At 45.9% G+C, this 19,475-nt stretch overlaps 1 protein-coding gene across 1 annotated transcript; it reads left to right on the forward strand.

Annotated features, from left to right (window-relative positions):
• Window positions 1-1,798: 1,798 nt before the first annotated feature.
• Window positions 1,799-18,956, forward strand: NR2C2AP (nuclear receptor 2C2 associated protein). Its single transcript, XM_086946325.1, has 5 exons — window positions 1,799-1,849; window positions 10,807-10,897; window positions 12,977-13,082; window positions 13,606-13,673; window positions 18,185-18,956. The coding sequence occupies exons 1-5, from the start codon at window positions 1,812-1,814 to the stop codon at window positions 18,299-18,301; spliced, it is 420 nt and encodes a 139-aa protein (XP_086802451.1). The 5' UTR covers window positions 1,799-1,811; the 3' UTR covers window positions 18,302-18,956.
• Window positions 18,957-19,475: the final 519 nt, after the last annotated feature.

The raw sequence follows: 19,475 nt of genomic DNA on the forward strand, positions 1-19,475 counted from the left end.
TCGGGCAAATGCGAGGAGCCGTGCGGCGTGGGGGGTGACCTGGGGTCAGGTCACCATCAGGGCAGTCGCATGTACCACACATATGCTAGACTTTGAAACAGCAGGTGTTAGCAAAGGTTGGTGGGGGCTGGGTGTTGTGGAAAGTACCCAGCACTAACTTTTAGCGAGAAACCATCAGAGATTGCAGTGATTGTGTAGACACCAAATGCACAATGCCATTATCCCACCATCACAAAAACTATTCCAATCACGTATTCCGCTTCAGAAATTGACCCATGTGTAGACCCTGTTTCAATGAAAAGCACATCCTGAATGCAACATCTGAAGTCACACATGGGGCCATCAAGCAAAGTTTGCAAGAACATTACATATATGAGGAGATACTCAAAATATTCCTGACACACCGAATGAAGGTGCTGAAGAAAACATTCAGGAATCAGTGGCTGTGCAAAATGCTGTAGTCACACCCCAAAGTAATGTAGATCATAAATTATTTCTGCTACTCTGCTACTCAAGAGGTCTGAGAGGATTTGAATCCCTTAAACACTGTATTGGGACAGATCCCGATTAGGTGTGTGCGAAATTCTCGCAATTTGGTTTCGCGCAATTATGCAAAATGATTGCAGAAATTAGATACGTTTAGACCAAAATTAATCCCTACATCAAGTTTTGGCACACGTATGTATTTAAACAAGAGCACCGTGAACAACAGACATTCGTATTGTTGTTCCGTGCATCTACCAATTGCAGCATTTGTGATAACGTTTTTACCACAAATGGCACATAATTATACAAACTGGCCTAATGGCCCAGTTTCAGAAATTTCACGCAACAAGCATATCGTAAAATCACGCAAATTTGGCTGCCATTAAATAAATTTCACCTACGCTCTATCCTGATTTAGAGGTGATATTTGTGGCTGGTCCGTGGCAGCCACACTCTGAAGCTCCAACAGCGATTTGTAAGGGAACCAGGCATATAGTTCCCAGCCATTATAGCCCTGGGTAGAAACAAATAATTGTTAGAGGTCGGGTTGGCACCATTTGAAGAGAAAAATACCTGCAATTTGTTGTTTTAAGAGTCTGAATAGGGTGGAATGTGATACTAACCACAACTTTACAAAAAAAATGTTATGCATTCATTTGTAACATGGCTTTTTTGTCATTGTTTACTGTAATTATTAGTCATCGATTATTAACTTGGCTCTAAAGCACATTTAAAAGTAATATTTATTTGTGTTGATGTATCTACAGACTAGAAAAGAAGATACTGGCTTTTGGTGATTCTACTTATTTTTTAACCAGCCAGGAAATTAAAATATTGGTGAAGCCATAAGAAAGTTTCTTAGGTGGCAACCCTAGTTTAAGGCCAGCGCAAGCCATATTGATGTGACCTTCAGTTCAGTCCCCATCAGAATCGAATCTCAGGAAGGATTTCACGAGATTACTCACAGACCAGTGTGGAACCGAAATAAGGACAAAACACCATTCAAGAAGGAACCACGGCCCTGTGGAGGCAGCAGGGGCTTCCTCCCAATAGGAAGGATTTTCTCCTAAAGGCCTTTGTCCTAAATGTGACAAAGACAATATCTATTCTGATACTGCCACTCGTGTGTGTTCAAGAGTGAGCCCAAATCCCAAAGCATTCCAGCTTTTATGAACAAAGCCCGCCGGAAACCGAAGCATCTCCTGGGCGCAGGTGATATGAAGAAGAAGAGACCTCATGTGTTTCTTCCTCACCCAATATGGCCGCCAAGGCGTGCCGCATGCTGTCGTGAAGAGCAACGCCTGCTTTACGGCACCCTAAGCAATATGGCGGCGTCCGTGCTGTGTTCAGAGACCGTGAGCCGGTAAGGGGAAGAATACTGGAGATGGGCCCGGGGGCCACTCAGGGTAAATCTATGACATTTAGGGATGAATCGGATACATTTGGGAAAGTTCTGGAGTTCATTAGAGTGTTCTCGAGCGTTCAGGGCCCGGGGACACACTCCTGGAGCCCAAACACGAACTATTGTATTGTTAAAATAAAATAGCACAATCTTTGGATTCATGTATTTAATTGTACAGATATGTGTGGGATACCTCAATGTTAAGAGATTCAAATCCTGGTGGGGCCACACAGCCCTTTCACCTTCCGATGTCGATAAAATGAGCACTGCTGATTTCGGCAATATTTAATACTGGCCTGGAGACTGGGGCAACTATCAAATGTGCTTTATGTGTACATTGATAGTAATAGTCTGTATTTGTATGTGTACATTGATAGTGATAGCCTGTATTTTTAATCTAGTTTTTTTATACCGCACCTCTGTGCTTTACAACTCTTGGCAACACACGTAATGCGACTCTCACTGCCGGTTTCCGAAGTAGGGCAGCCCGAATTGTCCTTGCCAGAACTTGAAAACTTGCATATCACTGTGTGTTAGCCGTGAGTGTTCAACTCGCTGAGCGATCTTGCATGCTTCTGGGGGAACATAGCTCCTAGAAGTTCAAGTCCACATTAAGATTCCTCTCAGAATTCACACCTGGGTTGTAAGATGAACACAGGTCTGGATGCCAGCCTAGTCTTCTGTGAACAGGTAAGTGCATTTTAAAAGTTGTTATTTTAGTGCATTTATATGGAAACGATAGGCCTGGAAGCAATGTTCTGGAAAAGTAAGCTCGGGATTGGAAAAGGTGTGTCCCGGTGACGTGTAGGCATCTAATAAGCCTATACAGGGGCCCATTAAAAGATTTTTTTGTATATATAGCATCTGACAGCTCAGTCTGGGTTTTGGGCCAACCTGGGGGTGAAAGAGCAGTCCAGTCAATCTTAAAGCGCCTCGGGGTCCAGGGCCTTTCGGAACAGCTGTGGAGTTGAGAGAGGCTTATGCTGTCTGCCAGCAGAGTTAAGGCCGGATGTGTATTCACCCAAGAAGGGCGCTCCAGGCCTCACCAAATGTTTTTGTGTGTGTGGTCTCTGTTAAAGTCATTAAAAGGGGCGCCCTGTAAAATTAGGTTTTGTTGATGTTTTTGAACATAAATGTATATAGTTTGAACTAAAGAATGTAGAATACAAGAGTTGATAGAAAAAAAACAAGTCACACTTTAGAATTAAAAAAACAAGTAATATGTTTTATGTATAAGTGGCAGTCAGTGCCATTATCATAAAGCCAGCTTCGTGTTACCACAGGTCACATATTAGAATTCTGGGTTTTCTTTCTGCAAACAAATGAATTCTGGGAGTTGTAGTCTTAATTCACTTTTCCAGGTTTGTAAAAAGAGAACCCCGGACTGCATCTGTGGGTCCTGGTGGCTTGGAGCATTTGGTAACCCTTCTGCCAGCGGTGCGAACAGCAGCCTTCCTGTCTCAGTGCCGCTTCTCTAGATCGGTCTGAGTCAAATCAAATCAAATCAACTTTATTCGGTTTTCATGATGAAAGCCATAAAAGTACAAGTATGCACAATAAAAAAATTGTTAATAACATTAAGTTCATGATATATTAAAAATTAATCTCTCGCAGAGAGCACTGTACTATCTCTAAAGTCCGTATTTGATGCTGCTATATGGTTTTCATAAGTTCGCGCGATGCCTGAGACACAGTTTTAAGTAGTGTGCAACAGATTTCGACGCTAGGCTGTTTTCCAGAAACTGCAGCGCCAGGTACGCTGGGCGGCATCTACGGATCTTCATAACTTTTAAAATTGGTAAGATCCACCTTTTGCGAAGTGGCATATAAAATCTACAAAAGAAAAGAACATGTATTGTGGACTGAGATGAGATAGTCACAGGGGCACGGTGTCATGTTGTGTGTCCATACATTCTGTGACGGGAATGAAACCATGATGTGAAAAAGATTAAACCTGAAGCGAGTGAGAAGAAACTTTTCAAATTGCGTCAGGTCGTACTGCAGATACGGTTGGATGGATGGAATCAGTTGTATCATGAGGCAGTGTTGGACTGATGTCTTTCCTATTTCGGACATCAATCGCAGTTGAGTTAAGTGGGACAGGCATAGCTTTTTAAAATCATTCTTTGCTATGTCTGTTACTGACTGTGGTTCTTCGAAGAACCTCGAGAGACCAATATCCGCAAGGAAGGATTTTACATAACTTAGCCACTTTATCTTATTCATACAGTCTAGTTTCATACAGTCCTCAATAATTGCTCGTGTGAGATGACATTCGTCTGTTGCCCATATTCTGCGCCACAGCATGATGGGCTGAATCTTGATGAGATCTGAAACGTGATCTAGTCCAAGTTCTAAGTGGCAGCCAAAAGTAGTTGTGGTTTTTGGGACTGCTAGTAGAAATTTTAGAAAGAGATTTTCAACTTACTGTATTTGTTCGACGTTAGCTATTCCCCAGACTCCTGCACCAAATATGGCCGTGCTGATGCATTTTGCGTTGTAAATTTTTACCATCTCTGCCCTAAACGGAGGGAGAACGCTTTTAAAGCACCAACTGTTATTGTAAGAGACAGCTTGCGCGAAATGATTGCTTGTTTCCAGTTAAACTCTTCGTCAATAGTGATGCCGAGGTATGAATAAGTTTTGGTTCTTTCAAGGGGGATTTTATCCACAAGTATTGACTTTACTTTTTTTCTTTTGGTACCGGCGTGCATCACAAAGGTTTTTTTTTATATTGACTTTTAGGTTGAGACTTGTCATGAAAGTGCAATAGTTATTTAGGGCTTTTTGTAGCTGGATCGGGGTTCGTGCGAGGATCACCGCTTCGTCAGCGTATAACAATGCTGGGATCGGTCACCGACCCACTTCTGGGAGGTCTTTTACGCCCTGTAACATAGCAGCTTCAAGTCCATTTGTATAGAGCGTAAATAGGAAGGGGGCCAGTACGCACCCTTGCCTGACCCCCTTCTGTATTGGGAAGCTATCTGTGAGTTGGCCCTCCAATTCATATCGAACCTTTCCCGTGGCTCCAGAGTATAACTCGCGTAGGAAATCTATGATTGCTGGCTCGATCCCCATTTGTAGCATTGTTGCCCAAAGTTTTTAATGTTCTACACAGTCAAACGCTGCCGTAAGGTCAACGTAGACCATGTGTAGAGTTGATTTTTTTGCTGTGGTGTATTTTCCAGCAAGTAGTGTTAAGTTCAAAACTTGGTCCACAGTGCTCAGTCCAGACCTGAACCCATATTGGAGATCTGATAGTACCCCGTGTTCTATTGACCACTCCTGGAGACGGTCTAGAAGTATCCTCCCTGCCATCTTCCCGACCGAATACAGGAGGGAAATGGGACGGTAGCAGGAGGGAGAGTCTCTGTTGCCTTTCTTGAATATGGGGACCAGGATCGATGTTGACCAGGAGTTCGGGAGGCTGATTTCCTTGGCTGCATTCAGAACCTTGCTTAAAAGAGGGGACCAGAGATCAGGAAGTAATTTGTAAAGGTCCATTGGGACTGAGTCTGCTCCTGGGGCTTTACCATTTTTTGCAGTCTTTATTGCTTTCGTTATTTCGTTCATGGTGAAGTGAATTTCTATTGGGTAGTTCACCGGTGGGAGAAACAGGGGTGAAGGGGCCAAGTCTCCGGGTTTATCCTCTCCGAAGACCCCTGAAAAATGTTGCACCCAGTCCTCGGCGTTTATTGCAACATCCAGCGAATGCCCGTCATTGTTTCCAGTTAGGAATGGCGATTTAACAATTTTCCAGAAGGCTACATTGTCCTTTTGTGTGCTGCTGTTTAAAAGTTGGGTCCAGAGATTACATTGTATCTCTTTCTTCCTTTGCCTGAGTGAGAGCTTATACATTTTCCTTAATTGCACAATCTCTTCTCTATTTCGATCTTTCTTTGCTAGGGCTTTCTTTAACGCTGAGTAGGTTTTTGTGCACTGGGTGTTAAACCAACCTTTTCTTGGAATGTTATTTTGTTTCCTAGGTTTGGTTAGTTCACTACCGATAGTTTTCACTATTTCATTGTAGTTGGTCAGAATTTCCAATGGGGTTGCCAGAGGGTTTAGACAGTTGTCAATGTGAGTCCTGCATTTTTTGATTATGCTTGCGCTGGTTGAGTCTTGGTCTAGGTTACCCCATTTGAGGGTGAAGCCATTCAGTCTGTTTAGTGTAAGCTTTTCTTGATGTAGGAGGCCCATGTAGTCCTTAGCTTGATTTTTTTGATGGTCAGGCTCTAGGTAGATTAGTCTAAGTGGATGGTGGTCGCTAAGTGCATTGTTATCCACTTCAAAGTGCTTTATGCGAGTGGCATTGTTAGTGGAAACTAGGATGTAATCAATTAATGTTTGGGCGCCTCTTCCGTGGAACGTTGGTGTGAATTGGATAGTCGGTGTCATTAGCAGATTTGCAAACCCTATATCTAACTCAGACATGATGGCCTAGAAATTGTTTCCTTCCTCTGTGTGGGAAAAATGGGTAATAGGGTTATCTTGCTCGTCTATGATCCCACATGTTGGGGCGTCGCTTTTGCTGCAAATGTGTAGGTTAAAGTCTCCGCCCCAAATTATTGAGTGGGTGGCTTTAGCGTATTTGATTTTTAACTCATTTGTTACATCGCTAATTTCGCTTAGAGCTTTGGTAAGTTCCGGCAGGCTCATATTGTTGTAAAAGTTTATTATGGTGTAAGTGACTTGGTGTGATGCTTTTATATCGATGATCTGATAATTCTGATGGAGTGCTATGGGCGTAGTTTCCTGACATGGCCAAAGGTTGGAGATGTATGTAATTAGGCCCCCTTTACTTCTCCCAGAGGGTGATTTTGTTGCTTGGGAGAAGTAAGTTCTGAACCCCACCAGGTGAATTGGATCGTTCAGCCATGTCTCCTGGAGGCAAACTAAGTCATTTGTATGAACCAGATCTAAAAAGGTTTTTTCGAGGTACTTAGTTGCTAGACCCGCCACATTCCAAAATAACATTTTCCTCTCAACTTCTGTAGTGGAGTGGCCAGATTGGGACGGCAGTTCAGGTAGTTCTGCTTCTACAATAGGATTTAAAGGGACTGTGTTCAAAGTTACCTCGTCTGGCTTGTCCGAGGAAGGGTGTAGCGTAGACTGCGGTCTGGGGACAGATTTGCAGTGGTGAGGACGATCGTTGGTCTGACTGCGTTCGTTTTGAGTTGTGATTTCTAGGGTAGGATCATCTTTTCTGTCTTTTTGTGAGCTGTGGACCTTGTCGGACATCTTACTCTTCAGTTTGGTTGGTGAGGGGAGTAATTGTACTCTGGGACTGTGCGGAGGAGTCGATGTGAGAGACTGTGATGGTGGTCAGTCGACCATGTCTAAGCAGCTAAAGTGATTGAAAGTTGGAATTCCGGTCCAGGGTTCTCTCTGTACTGGTGTTGGTACGTCTTCCTGCCATAGTTGTTCCAATCACCTCGTTCTCTATGGTCATATCCCCACTCTCCCTGCGGTTGGAATCTTTGGTAATTACCCTGCCCTCTATCGCCCTGATTCCAATTTCTTGGACCTTGGTCGGGTTGGCTCCATGACCAGTTTGATGGCCAACTGGGGTCCTCGAAACGATGGATTTGTCGGGGATAGAAAAACGATAGACATTTGACATTTATTCCATCGTTATTTTCTGGGCTGTCCCAAGAACAGATGTAGTCCACTGCTCGTGGATTTTCAAAGTTAACTATTAGACAGTCACCGTGAATTGATTTAGGCTGGTGACCTATCCAGGACACCCTTCTCACTGTGGTGATTCTGGTGATGTTATTTGGGTGATTGGGCCTGTTGATATTTAGCCAATAGCGTGCTTTATTTAGTAGAGACCAGGTAGGTTCATCTGTGTCTTTACTTAGTTCTGGGACTCCGGTTAATATAGCAACAAAGGGTGCTGCTTCCGGTGGGAGATTTACTACTTTTGGCCATCTTTTATTCATTCGCTCTGGTTTGGAATTTGTTCTCTGTGGTGGATCTTGTCTGGGAGTATTTGATACAGATGGAATAGTAAGGGTAGTTAGTGGCAGTGTTTTTGCCAGAATCGGATTTGAAGGTGGTTGGTTTTGTGGATCATTAATGATTTTTACGCTGTCCTGGTTGGGCTTGGTTTTCGAGGGGAGAGTTGGATTAGTTAATGTTCCTTCTCGTTCTCTTGTATTTGTGTTTATGTTGCTTGTGGGTTTTGTGGTAGCAAGATTGTTCGCTGCCTGCTTCTGAATATTGGTGGCATTAGTTTTACCGGGGTTGTTGGTAGGATCTAGTGCAACTGAAAAGTCTTTTTTCTTTGAGTTAGTAGTTGTTTTTGCGGTGGCAATTAATATGGCCATTTGCTTTTCTATTATTTCAAGACTTTTTTGTATAGGATGTAGCTGGTGTTTTACTATTTCCGATATTTCTTTTAGTAGGGAGCATTCTACCTTTAAATTGCTTGTGGTTTTTGTTGAATGTTGAGCCGACTTTTCTTGTCGAGATTGTTTTGAATTAGGTCTGTTCAGGTGATCTTCAATTATAAGTACGTCAGACGTGGTATTGTTAGAGTGCTCTGTGTTAGGAATAATCTGTAGGTTTTGAGCCTTTAAAGATGGTTCAGAGTCAAGGTTTATGGCAGTTATACGTGTTGGACTCGTAGAGCGTGGTCCAGTTTGGGTGTGAATTTTGGGAATAGCTCCTTCCCTGATACCTCTAGAATCTGTCTGTGTTAGCTCATTTTGTGTTGGCTGTATTGTAGCAAAAATATCGGGAGTCTGTTCAAGGTCCTGTGAAGATTGTGAGTTGGACAGTTGCGAGGCTACTGAGAGGTCGACTGTATTTGGAAGTGCGTGTATTTCAACATTTGTCTCGGAAGTTTACTTATTTTGTAGTGCAATGTTTGGAGTTTGAGCCTGTGCCAGGACACCCATAGATGAGCGTCGTACTTGATCAAGTTCATATGAAACACGGCGATCAATCATCGATACTGTTTGGTCTATGGTTTCATTCACTTTGTGGAGGAATTGTTCGATGGGACCAACTGTGGTCGCCATATTTTTCTTTATGGTTTTGCTTCTAGAGCCTCTTGTTGACATAGTATGTGTCTTGACCAAGTAGGATGGGATTTATGGGATTCCAATGCGTTATGTTTCGTAGGTTGTTGTTATGTACTCAGTGGGTTGGTTTAGGACTGTAGCGCAAGACGTTACCTTGGGGTGGATGTTAGGGGGGTGCGCCCGGCCCGGTCTCCTCCGGTCTGTGACAGGCTAGGACGGGCCCACCCTTGGCCCAGGCTTCGCCCAGCGTCCCGCTCGCGTCCCGCGAGAGGGAACGGCGACGCCCTTTATGCGCCTCCTGGCGCGTCGTCAAGGGGGTGTGGCTGGAGACCTCGAGGGCTGCCGGGAGTTGTAGGCAGCCCCTCGCCTCGCTCCACTCGGCGGCCCCGCTGTCAGATGGAAGCAAACAGCAGGACGGCGGAAGGGAGGCGGTGGGGGGTCTCAACAGCACAGGGACCCGGTGGTATGGCAGAGCCTTCCTCTCTCAGCGTAGTGCAGGTCAGAGTTACTGCGGGGCAAGTGTGGCGAAGCAGCGTGTCACAACTCCTTGTAACGGCGCGCCCTTTATGCGCCTCCTGGCGCGTCGTCAAGGGGGTGTGGCTGGAGACCTCGAGGGCTGCCGGGAGTTGTAGGCAGCCCCTCGCCTCGCTCCACTCGGCGGCCCCGCTGTCAAATGGAAGCAAACAGCAGGACGGCGGAAGGGAGGCGGTGGGGGGTCTCAACAGCACAGGGACCCGGTGGTATGGCAGAGCCTTCCTCTCTCAGCGTAGTGCAGGTCAGAGTTACTGCGGGGCAAGTGTGGCGAAGCAGCGTGTCACAACTCCTTGTAACGGCGACGCCCTTTATGCGCCTCCTGGCGCGTCGTCAAGGGGGTGTGGCTGGAGACCTCGAGGGCTGCCGGGAGTTGTAGGCAGCCCCTCGCCTCGCTCCACCCGGCGGCCCCGCTGTCAAATGGAAGCAAACAGCAGGACGGCGGAAGGGAGGCGGTGGGGGGTCTCAACAGCACAGGGACCCGGTGGTATGGCAGAGCCTTCCTCTCTCAGCGTAGTGCAGGTCAGAGTTACTGCGGGGCAAGTGTGGCGAAGCAGCGTGTCACAACTCCTTGTAACGGCGACGCCCTTTATGCGCCTCCTGGCGCGTCGTCAAGGGGGTGTGGCTGGAGACCTCGAGGGCTGCCGGGAGTTGTAGGCAGCCCCTCGCCTTGCTCCACTCGGCGGCCCCGCCGTCAGATGGAAGCAAACAGCAGGACGGCGGAAGGGAGGTGGTGGGGGGTCTCAACAGCACAGGGACCCGGTGGTATGGCAGAGCCTTCCTCTCTCAGCGTAGTGCAGGTCAGAGTTACTGCGGGGCAAGTGTGGCGAAGCAGCGTGTCACAACTCCTTGTAACGGCGACGCCCTTTATGCGCCTCCTGGTGCGTCGTCAAGGGGGTGTGGCTGGAGACCTCGAGGGCTGCCGGGAGTTGTAGGCAGCCCCTCGCCTCGCTCCACTCAGCGGCCCCGCTGTCAGATGGAAGCAAACAGCAGGACGGCGGAAGGGAGGCGGTGGGGGGTCTCAACAGCACAGGGACCCGGTGGTATGGCAGAGCCTTCCTCTCTCAGCGTAGTGCAGGTCAGAGTTACTGCGGGGCAAGTGTGGCGAAGCAGCGTGTCACCGGTCTGAGTCTTTGATGAGGAATGCATCTGGTTTCAGGAGTTTGGACAGAATCCACTTTCGTTTAACAGACCTTTGCTACTTATTTTCTGGGTCCTGAACAGTCCATCACACTTCACTTTTCACAGTTGACCCTTCTGAATTGTAATTCACTGCTGCTGTGGCGTTTTGACTGCAAAATAGAAAAATATCTACTTCGAAGAGCATTAACCCTTGTGTTTCCCTTTTGCTTGCAGAGTAAGTTCAGTTCTGAATAGGGATGCGAAACAATTTGGCAAAAAGTACCTGTTTGACGGGAATGAGGACACCTGCTGGAACTCCGACCAGGTGAGGGGGTGATTTTGCAAGAATCAAACTTCAGTACATAAGTGGGCCACAACCAAACCTGGTCTTTGATAAAGACCGCAGCCGAGGGCTATGCTGGTTGCTAAAGAGCCCGAAGCAGAGTGATAAGTCCAGGACGTAAGCCACGCCTCCTTATACTTGTAAGGCACATACCTTTAAACTGTTGTGTGCGCCTCTGGGGTCCTTGATTGCATGGCAACTAAATCGTATAATTCCAATGGTCCTGACTAAACCCCCACGCTGGCGGTTTTACAATTCTTGCTTGCTTGCAAGGGGGAGAGTGCCCGTTTTCTGTGCCAGCGTTGCACTGGGTCTCGGAGGTAGTGCCCGGAGGCGGGGAAATTTAAAGCAGAGCAGACACCTTAGTTCGAGCACCGGAGAGATGGCAGCAAGCGTTGTGGGCAATATGGGAGCCCATGTTTTCGGCAAAGAAAAAAGCCTACTTCGAAGGCAGTAGCTATCATTAGTGAAGCTGGTCTGAGGAATCCACTAGATCACATTTATGAAGGTCTTTCTCTAAAAACAAGAGTATGGAGGTTAATTTTCATTGGTAGCATAGAGTGGCAAAGAGGTGGGGGCAACCTGTTGGAGGTAATTTTCTTTCTAAAAGGGAGGAGGTGTGGCCTACCTTACAAGAGCTGCCTACTCTGGAACCATGTTGTGGTCTCGGCATTAACTCAAGTTTCTGTGATTCTAGGAAATGTAAAGTGTTCCAGTGCCCTTGGGCCAAGTTCACTGTACATAAAAATAGGGACAGGTAGCCTGTTTCAAGATTGGGGTGCTGACCAGGCATGGTGGTGAAGAGGTGAAAGAGGCAGAGGAGACAGCTGGAATGTATGACGTTACAACGCATACATTTACAATGCCTGCCTTTACAATGCAGTTTTTACATCGCAACATCCTTTACAACGCATTCTTTTACATAGCATGCCATTACATTTTCAGAAACTACCTTTACAACACATACCATTACATTGCATTTAAGGTAAGTGTTGGATAGTGCAGGGGTAAAAATTACTATTCTAACTCCAGTGAGTCCAACAGTAGGTAAGTGTCGGAAGGTGTAGGGGTAAAAATTACTATTCTAACTCCAGTGAGTGCAACAGTAGGTAAGTGTCGGAAGGTGTAGGGGTAAAAATTACTATTCTAACTCCAGTGAGTGCAACAGTAGGGTAAGTGTTGATAGTGTAAGGGTACTATGCATTGTAATGACTTGCGTTGTAATGCCTGCGTTGTAGTAACATGCATTGTCATGACATGCGTTGTAGTGTCATGCAACGTAATGGCTGCGTTGTAATGGCATGCGATGTAAAGGATATTGCGATGTAATGACTGCTATAAGGTAGTGCGATGTTTTGACTGCGTTGTAAAGGTTGTTTCCCATTTAGTATAGATTGAGTTAGAGGAAATGTATACATGAAACAAGCTCAAAAGCTCCGCCCCTGCGCTCAACCCTGCCTCTCCTACTCCCCCAATGTTTGCTGTAAAGTTTTGAAGGGGGCACTCGACCTCCAACTGTTTTGCTCTGAGTCCCCCTATCCCGAAAAATGTATTAAGACCTCTGCTTTAAGGTGTATGGGGCCAGGGTAGGGGTTTCCATCCCCTCTGGCCCTTGTGGAAGAGAGAGGTTTTTTCGGGATGGGGCTCCCAGAGGGACCCCCACCTGAGGGCAAGTTTTAAATTATTTGTGCTGCGGGTCCAGCAGTATCCCGTTGTCATTAATGATGTCACTGAAAGTCATAAGTAATTAAATATGTGAAGGTCTAAAGCTGTGCATGGCCAGGGCACACTTTATAGTTATTTCAAACTATAACTGCTAATTATTTTTTTTTGCTTTTAAACAATAGCTTTTATATTGTTTCAAGGCCTGCCTATAACATTACTTTAACCTTTGATGATTTTTTTCCATTGAATTTCTAGTCTTTTAATGTAAGTTAAAATCTTAGTATCCTACGTATCTACAATGTCACTTTAACCTCTGTTTTTTTCAATGAAAATATATATATGTGTGTGTATGAATATTTATTTATTCAGGGTGACTCGGTTTTCTTTTGGTCATAGGGCTCCACCCAGTGGATATTGCTGGAATTTCCAACGAGTGTGCAAATTTCTGAACTTCACATTCAGTTTCAAGGGGGATTCGCTAGTCGGACAGCAAAACTCGAAGGTAAGCAGTGGTTTGTTTAATCAGAATTGAAAAAGCCAATAGGTTTGACTCTTGTATAGTGTGCAGGCACAACGCACAGCGACACACCTTTGGCTGTAGACACAATATAGTGGCAGCATGGGTTGGAGAAATCCATGTGAATGTACTGCTTGTACTGTGTCAGTTTAGTGCATCAGGTGCAAAGCACACGCTGCACCGTGTCGCACTTGTGAAAACAGTGTGTGCACGATTCAACACAAACCTTAGTACATCTGGTCACATATCGCCTGAAGCAAACCAGGAGGTGATGAAGTGCAAATCACACAGTTAGAGAATCACAGATACTAGTGTTTCCAGAGCTGTGAAGTTGCACACGTCTCAAACACAACATTGTGATGAAGTTAGGGGAAACAATGAAGTGTTCAATAAGCAAAGATCTTGGAGCAGAGAGTGCAATACATGGAAATTGTGCTTAGAAACCAGTGTTCAAGCGCAAAGCGAGAAAAGATGTCTAATTTTCACATTATTTTTTTTTTCCTTTCAGGCAGTAGAAAGAATGAAGATTTTGTGAAAATCCTGGATTTCTATCCTGAAGATATCAACGCTCTTCAGATATCCTTTGCTCATGTTCATCAATGCGCTCACTGGTCAGGAGATGCAATTCCGTGGGTGGTTTCCATTGGCAGACACTGCAGAGTGACACAGAAAGTTTCTTTCAGAAGACCGTGTTCCTATTTGTTCATGGAATCACAAAAAGCCTCTTTGGAAGAGGTGTGGGGCAAAATGACGTGTCTGGTGTGTTTTGAGTGAGAACAATGGACGCAGGAGGTCTTAACCTCTAAGTGCTTGGATAAGGGTAATACCTGCAAGCACTAGGCCAAAAGCCCACATCTGCAGCCAGGGCCACTGAGAAGCCGGTGGGATTGCGTCAAGGCAGCCACTTAGCACCTGGCACGTAAATTCTGCTGCGCTCATGCCGGCTGGTCAGACCTGACTATGTACAACAAGGGGCCCCAACCTTTCCTGTAACAAGAGCTACTTATGTTCAGTGAAAATCATCCCGGGCTACTAATATTAGGGCCACATGCATCGAAGTCCGTTTTTGCGATTCCTTATTTGTGATTTTTAAGGAATCGCAAATAAGGAATCGCAAAACGGGATGCATGATTGAAATTGCATAAAATTTGCGATTCGGTAAAAATCGCAATTTTTACCTAATCGCAAATATTATGCGAATTCCAATTTGCGATTCCGCAACTCCCATTGATTCCTATGGGCCAAAAGGCCCATAGGAATCCATGGGAAATGCGAATTCGCAAATTAGATTTCGCAAAATGTTAATGCATTCCATGGGTGCAGGGTGGGGGGGGGGGGGGACCAAAGGTTCAACCTCGTGGTAACTTGCACCCCTTAATTGCGAATTCGCAATTTTATAAGTAATCATGCATTGCTTTTAAGGAATCGCAAATTTGTGATTCCTTAAAAGCAATCGCATTTTTGTAATTCGCTAAAAATAGCGATTTGACCAAAAATGCTTGATGCATCCCAGAAACCTATTTAGAAATCGCAAACGGCCGAATTTTGCGATTTGCACCGTTTGCACTTCCTAAATAGGTTGATGCATGTGGCCCTAAGTGTTGTAATAGTGGGCATCCTGTGCAAGAGTGCCAGCAACAATCACCTCCGTGCAGCAGGCAGGGTTGCCAGCAGCAATGTTAAAAAAAATAAAAGCTTTGCGTTTTGCATGCCTCTGCACGAAAAACGCACGACAGTCATGGCTGCAGTTCCCGTGGCACCAATGTTGTATATAAAATTGGTAATAAGTCTGCCAGCCATATTCCTCCGAACATCTTCTGAATATACGCACATTTTGATCTCAAATATACTCTCCAAATTTTGGTATTCATATATTAATTCAGACAAGCAAAAGGTTCTAACTTTGTAGACTGGTCTGCACACAAGAGAGCTACTTCCAGTTAGCTGGAGAACTCCCAGTCGCTTACGAGCTACTTTTTGGAGAAGCCAGAAATACAATATCTAAACATTGCCAGGGAAACGGAGACTGCTGCCTAGCAACACATGCACATGTTTTGATTTTTTAAATTTTGTGGGCTCCGCATAAATTTCAGCAAAATCCTACTCGTTTCTCAGCTATACAACCAACAGAGTCAATAGGTCTGGCCTTAGCAAGCTGATGAGACCTTTTCTTATTTGAAGAATGTGCCTCAAAAATAAAAAAGAAGAAAATGTGCTGCTGCCTAAACGTAGCGCCCATATGCCTGAAGAGAACAGGGGCAGTCGAAAGCTGGGAATCAATTGTCTCCTGTCATAGTAAACCACGGTCAGGATCACAGTCAGTGAAGTCAAGACTCTATCCTCATTGGCCCGAGTTTTAGCCTCCACCCCGCCTTCAGAGGAGAGCTGCAATACTCTAACCCAGTTCCTCTTTAACAAGGTGACAGCTATCGATTACTCCTTTCCTGGGACTTCCAGGTGTCTCAATTCATGGTTTGAACCTTCAGTTGACAGCACTAGGCTATTACATTTCAAACCTATTGAACCCACCGAATAGTCCTGTATAATTGTGTCGTTCACGTCCGGCTCTTCACTTGATCCAGCACCTCCCTCCATCTCGGAGCGAGGGCTGGAAGCTGTGCACCCTGTGCTTCATGAGCGACGTAATAGCTCCTTCGTGTCACGCCAGGTTCCGCTGCGTTGGAAGTCCGCTCCTCAAAAAAGTCTGCTAGACCTGACTAAGCCCAAAATGTATCTGCCCATCTCGCTGCTCCCTTTTTAGGTCTCATGGCGTCTGGCCAGAGACCTATTGTTACTGGCTCAGCTTTCCAGGAGACAAGACCTGGCAGCGCGCATCTGCCAGGATCGGAGCGGGTGGCGCGCACAACCACGCGCTCCGATTCCGGCAGGCTGGTCACAGACACACCCACACAGAGACACGCACGCACACACGCAGAGACCTACACGTACGCACACACACACTAGCACACATACACACACACATACACACAAGCGCACACATACAGAGACACACACCACCACCCACCCCCGCGGCACACTCAGAAAAGCTCGCACACACACACCAGTGCACAAAGACACCACCCCCCCTCCCCCGCCACCCCCCACTACAACTAAGCCCCACTCACCTCATTGGCGCAACTCCAGACTTCAGCCGCCACCGCGGGGCTCTCCCTCGGGCATGGGAGCCCTGTGTCACCACTGCTCCTCTGGCCGGGCACTCCGTGGGCACGGGCTTCTAGCAGAAAACGGAAGTCCCGCCCCATGGCAGGTTTCGGCAGTGCACGCGCACGTCTATTCATGCCTCCGCTCATTCCGCTCTCTCGCCCTGGGGTCGCATATCTGGTATGGGTTTTACCTTGTTTTACAATAGCGATCGTTTTTTATTTTTATTTATGTAATGAGATTTTGTATAGCGCAAACTTTACTCGAAGGTGTTGCTCTCTTGTCTTTAATATCTTGTTATTTTTCGTCATGCCCCGTTGTCAAATTAATGCAATTCTGTCCTCATTCGTCATGTACGCTGTGGTCCACACGTCACTGTGGTTGGCGGTGGCAGGAGTGTAGTATAACAGAGGTGAATGCCAATCGACACTACAACGAAAACATGGAAATTCAATATGGATTTATCGGTTGATCCTCACGCCTAGTGTCACGGGAGCACATGTATGCTTTGAGCTACCCGGCTGGGACTTAGTAGGCAAGCACCCCGTCTAACATTGTAAACCTAACTCTCCACTTTAAGCACATCAACTGCCCTCAACTTGCACTTTTGATGGGGAATCGAATACCATGTATACCATTTTTGAAATAACAGACTTAGCAATAGTATAGTCGAGCGTAGACGAGCCAGGGCACTCTTGTTTACCAGTACCAGTGAAATACGATTCCACGCTCCCTGCATATCTTACGGGCAGAGCATCAGCTCCTGGTTTCGAGATCTTTTTGTTCCATGTGCAAAGGATGGCAAGGTGAGAGTCACTGTCCTCGCATTCGCTTCCCGGTGCAGAATACGATCATACAGGTCCTCTGCAAGGTGGCCAGATTCTCTTGGTCCTCTAACGCCTCCTAAGCCCAAGGTTAAGAACCTAGACATTTGGTTCGATGAGAGGCTCACCTTTGACAGCAAAATCACAGTCTTAGCCGGAAATTGTTTACGGATTTTTAAAAACCCTCAAAAAATCCTTTGCTAACTGCCTGAATCTTCCCCCACCCCCAAAAAAACAGTAGTCTGGGCACTGCTTACATCCAGGCTGGACACCTGCAACGTCCTGTAATTAGGGGTGTCACAATCATGGCTGATGAGACTTCAGCATATGCAGAATTCAGCAGCCTTCACAGGAGGGCCCCCGCGGGGACTGTGCTATCTAAGCTGCATTTGTTGCCTCTGAAGAAGACTTTTCTTAAAAGCCCTGTGGTATTGTTACAAGGCTTTTATGAACAAGGGTCCTCGCTATCTGCATCCCTTTGCCAAGCCGTACTTTCCCGTGAGGCGCCCCTGATTCTCTGGAGCCATGCTGGCCTGTATCCCCATGGCAAAAAGTATGTGTTGGGGCTGCCCTTCAAGCTTTTTTGCATCAAAACTGTGGAACTCACTACCTCTTAGAATACGACAGGCCCAGATGGAATCACTTTTTCGTAAAAATTTAAAAACCTAGTTATTCAGTTCGGGCTGATTTAATAATTTCTTTGCTATGGACATGACCCCTGGGAGCTGGACGTTTCGCCCTGGGACACTGTCTGAAGTAGCTTCGCGCTATGCAAATTGCACTATTATTATTAAGTAGCTCATCAAGGTCCTCCTTCTCTATGCACTTGTGAACTCACACCCTTTAAGATAGCAAGGTGGGTTGAGTACCACCTGCTAAGATCTGCGAACACGGTCTTAAACTTGTTGGCACCGACTAAGGCTTCATCATTTCAAAGTTAAGCAGCAACAGGATTTTTATTATGTGGTGTGCACTACGTCATTCGTCAATATCTAAAGTCATTCTAGGAACATTTTAATCTGATCGACAAAACTAATAATGTATTGATTATTGCGTAATGTTCTGTTCCTCCACTTATGTTTCCTTTACTGCTGTAGTCACAGATTTACCTTGGAAGCGACGACCATCGATAAACTAAAGATAACTTTCCAGGAGAGCACAGATTTCTTTGGAAGGATTATCGTCTATCACCTTGACGTCCTGGGCGATAAACTGTAGCTGCTCGTTGACGTCTCACAACCTAAGCCAGTGTTATCCGGGCGGATACCTCACACACACAGGAAAACGGAGCCCCTATCACAATCACCCAGTTGGACGTTACTGTAGGATTGCAAGCTGCTTGGAATATGCTGGCTGAAGCGTTGTTGTGGACTTTGGCGTGTACCTACAGGAGCGCCAGACTGTACCCAACAACAGAATAAAATTACGTCCTCTGACGAACAACTGGTGTTCATACAGGGATTGTCGATACACTACTTTCACTCGAAAGCAAAACAGGGCATTGCCTCAAACCAATGAATACACACAAAATCCCTCTAATCGAACTGCGGATTATAAAGGAACAGCGTGGTCAGAACAAGGACTTGCATAGTAAATGCTTACGATGATGTGACATATACCTGAATGTATAGTTCCCTGCAGATTTCCAGTGCAGCCAGGGAGCAGCTACTGTGGAACTCTGGGCTCCGGGGTTGTTCCAGTACCCGGGACCACACTGTTAGACTGGGCCATCAACAAACAGCAAGTTTGTTTAACAGAACAAGTATCTCTGGGCAAGTAAAGTACTCCAGAAAATCATAAAATGTTTTTTAAAAATGCACATGTATTCCATTAAGGTGCCTTTTCAGTTCCTGAATGTAATAAACTACAATATAACCCAACATTGCACTACAAAATGCAGATTTTAGTAGCAAGTGACAAGAGTATGGACAAAGAGCCAGCCCAGTGACGAGTGGTGCAGAATCACAGAACGGGTTGTTGACTTTCCAGGAAAGCATCAACTTGCACATCCCTCCATTTTAAATGTTACTGAGCCCTCAGCTGCTTTTCAGGTTGGCTGTTCAGTTGATGTAAATGAAGCCCAGCCTCACATTTTTGTATATACCTCACCATTCCAGGAATGGAGATTAATGTAAATGTAGACGTACTTCTATAGCGCACTGATACTCCAGAGTGTCCTGGCGCTGTACTCATACCGCTAGGGAACCCTTCCTGGTTTTTCCTCGTGAAATGTCCACTCCTGGGCATCCCCAGGGTGCAACCAGGCATCCCTAGCGCTGTAGGGGGCCGTTGTGGAGACTAAGCAAGCTATTGCCCAGAGTTGCAGCGTGGGACCCATGCTTAGAGTAGGCACCGAGGCGAGAAATCGGGTCCGAGGAATTATGAGCCCAAG

Source organism: Lissotriton vulgaris, chromosome 12, assembly GCF_964263255.1.
Source record: "Lissotriton vulgaris chromosome 12, aLisVul1.2, whole genome shotgun sequence".
Taxonomy (NCBI): domain Eukaryota; kingdom Metazoa; phylum Chordata; class Amphibia; order Caudata; family Salamandridae; genus Lissotriton; species Lissotriton vulgaris.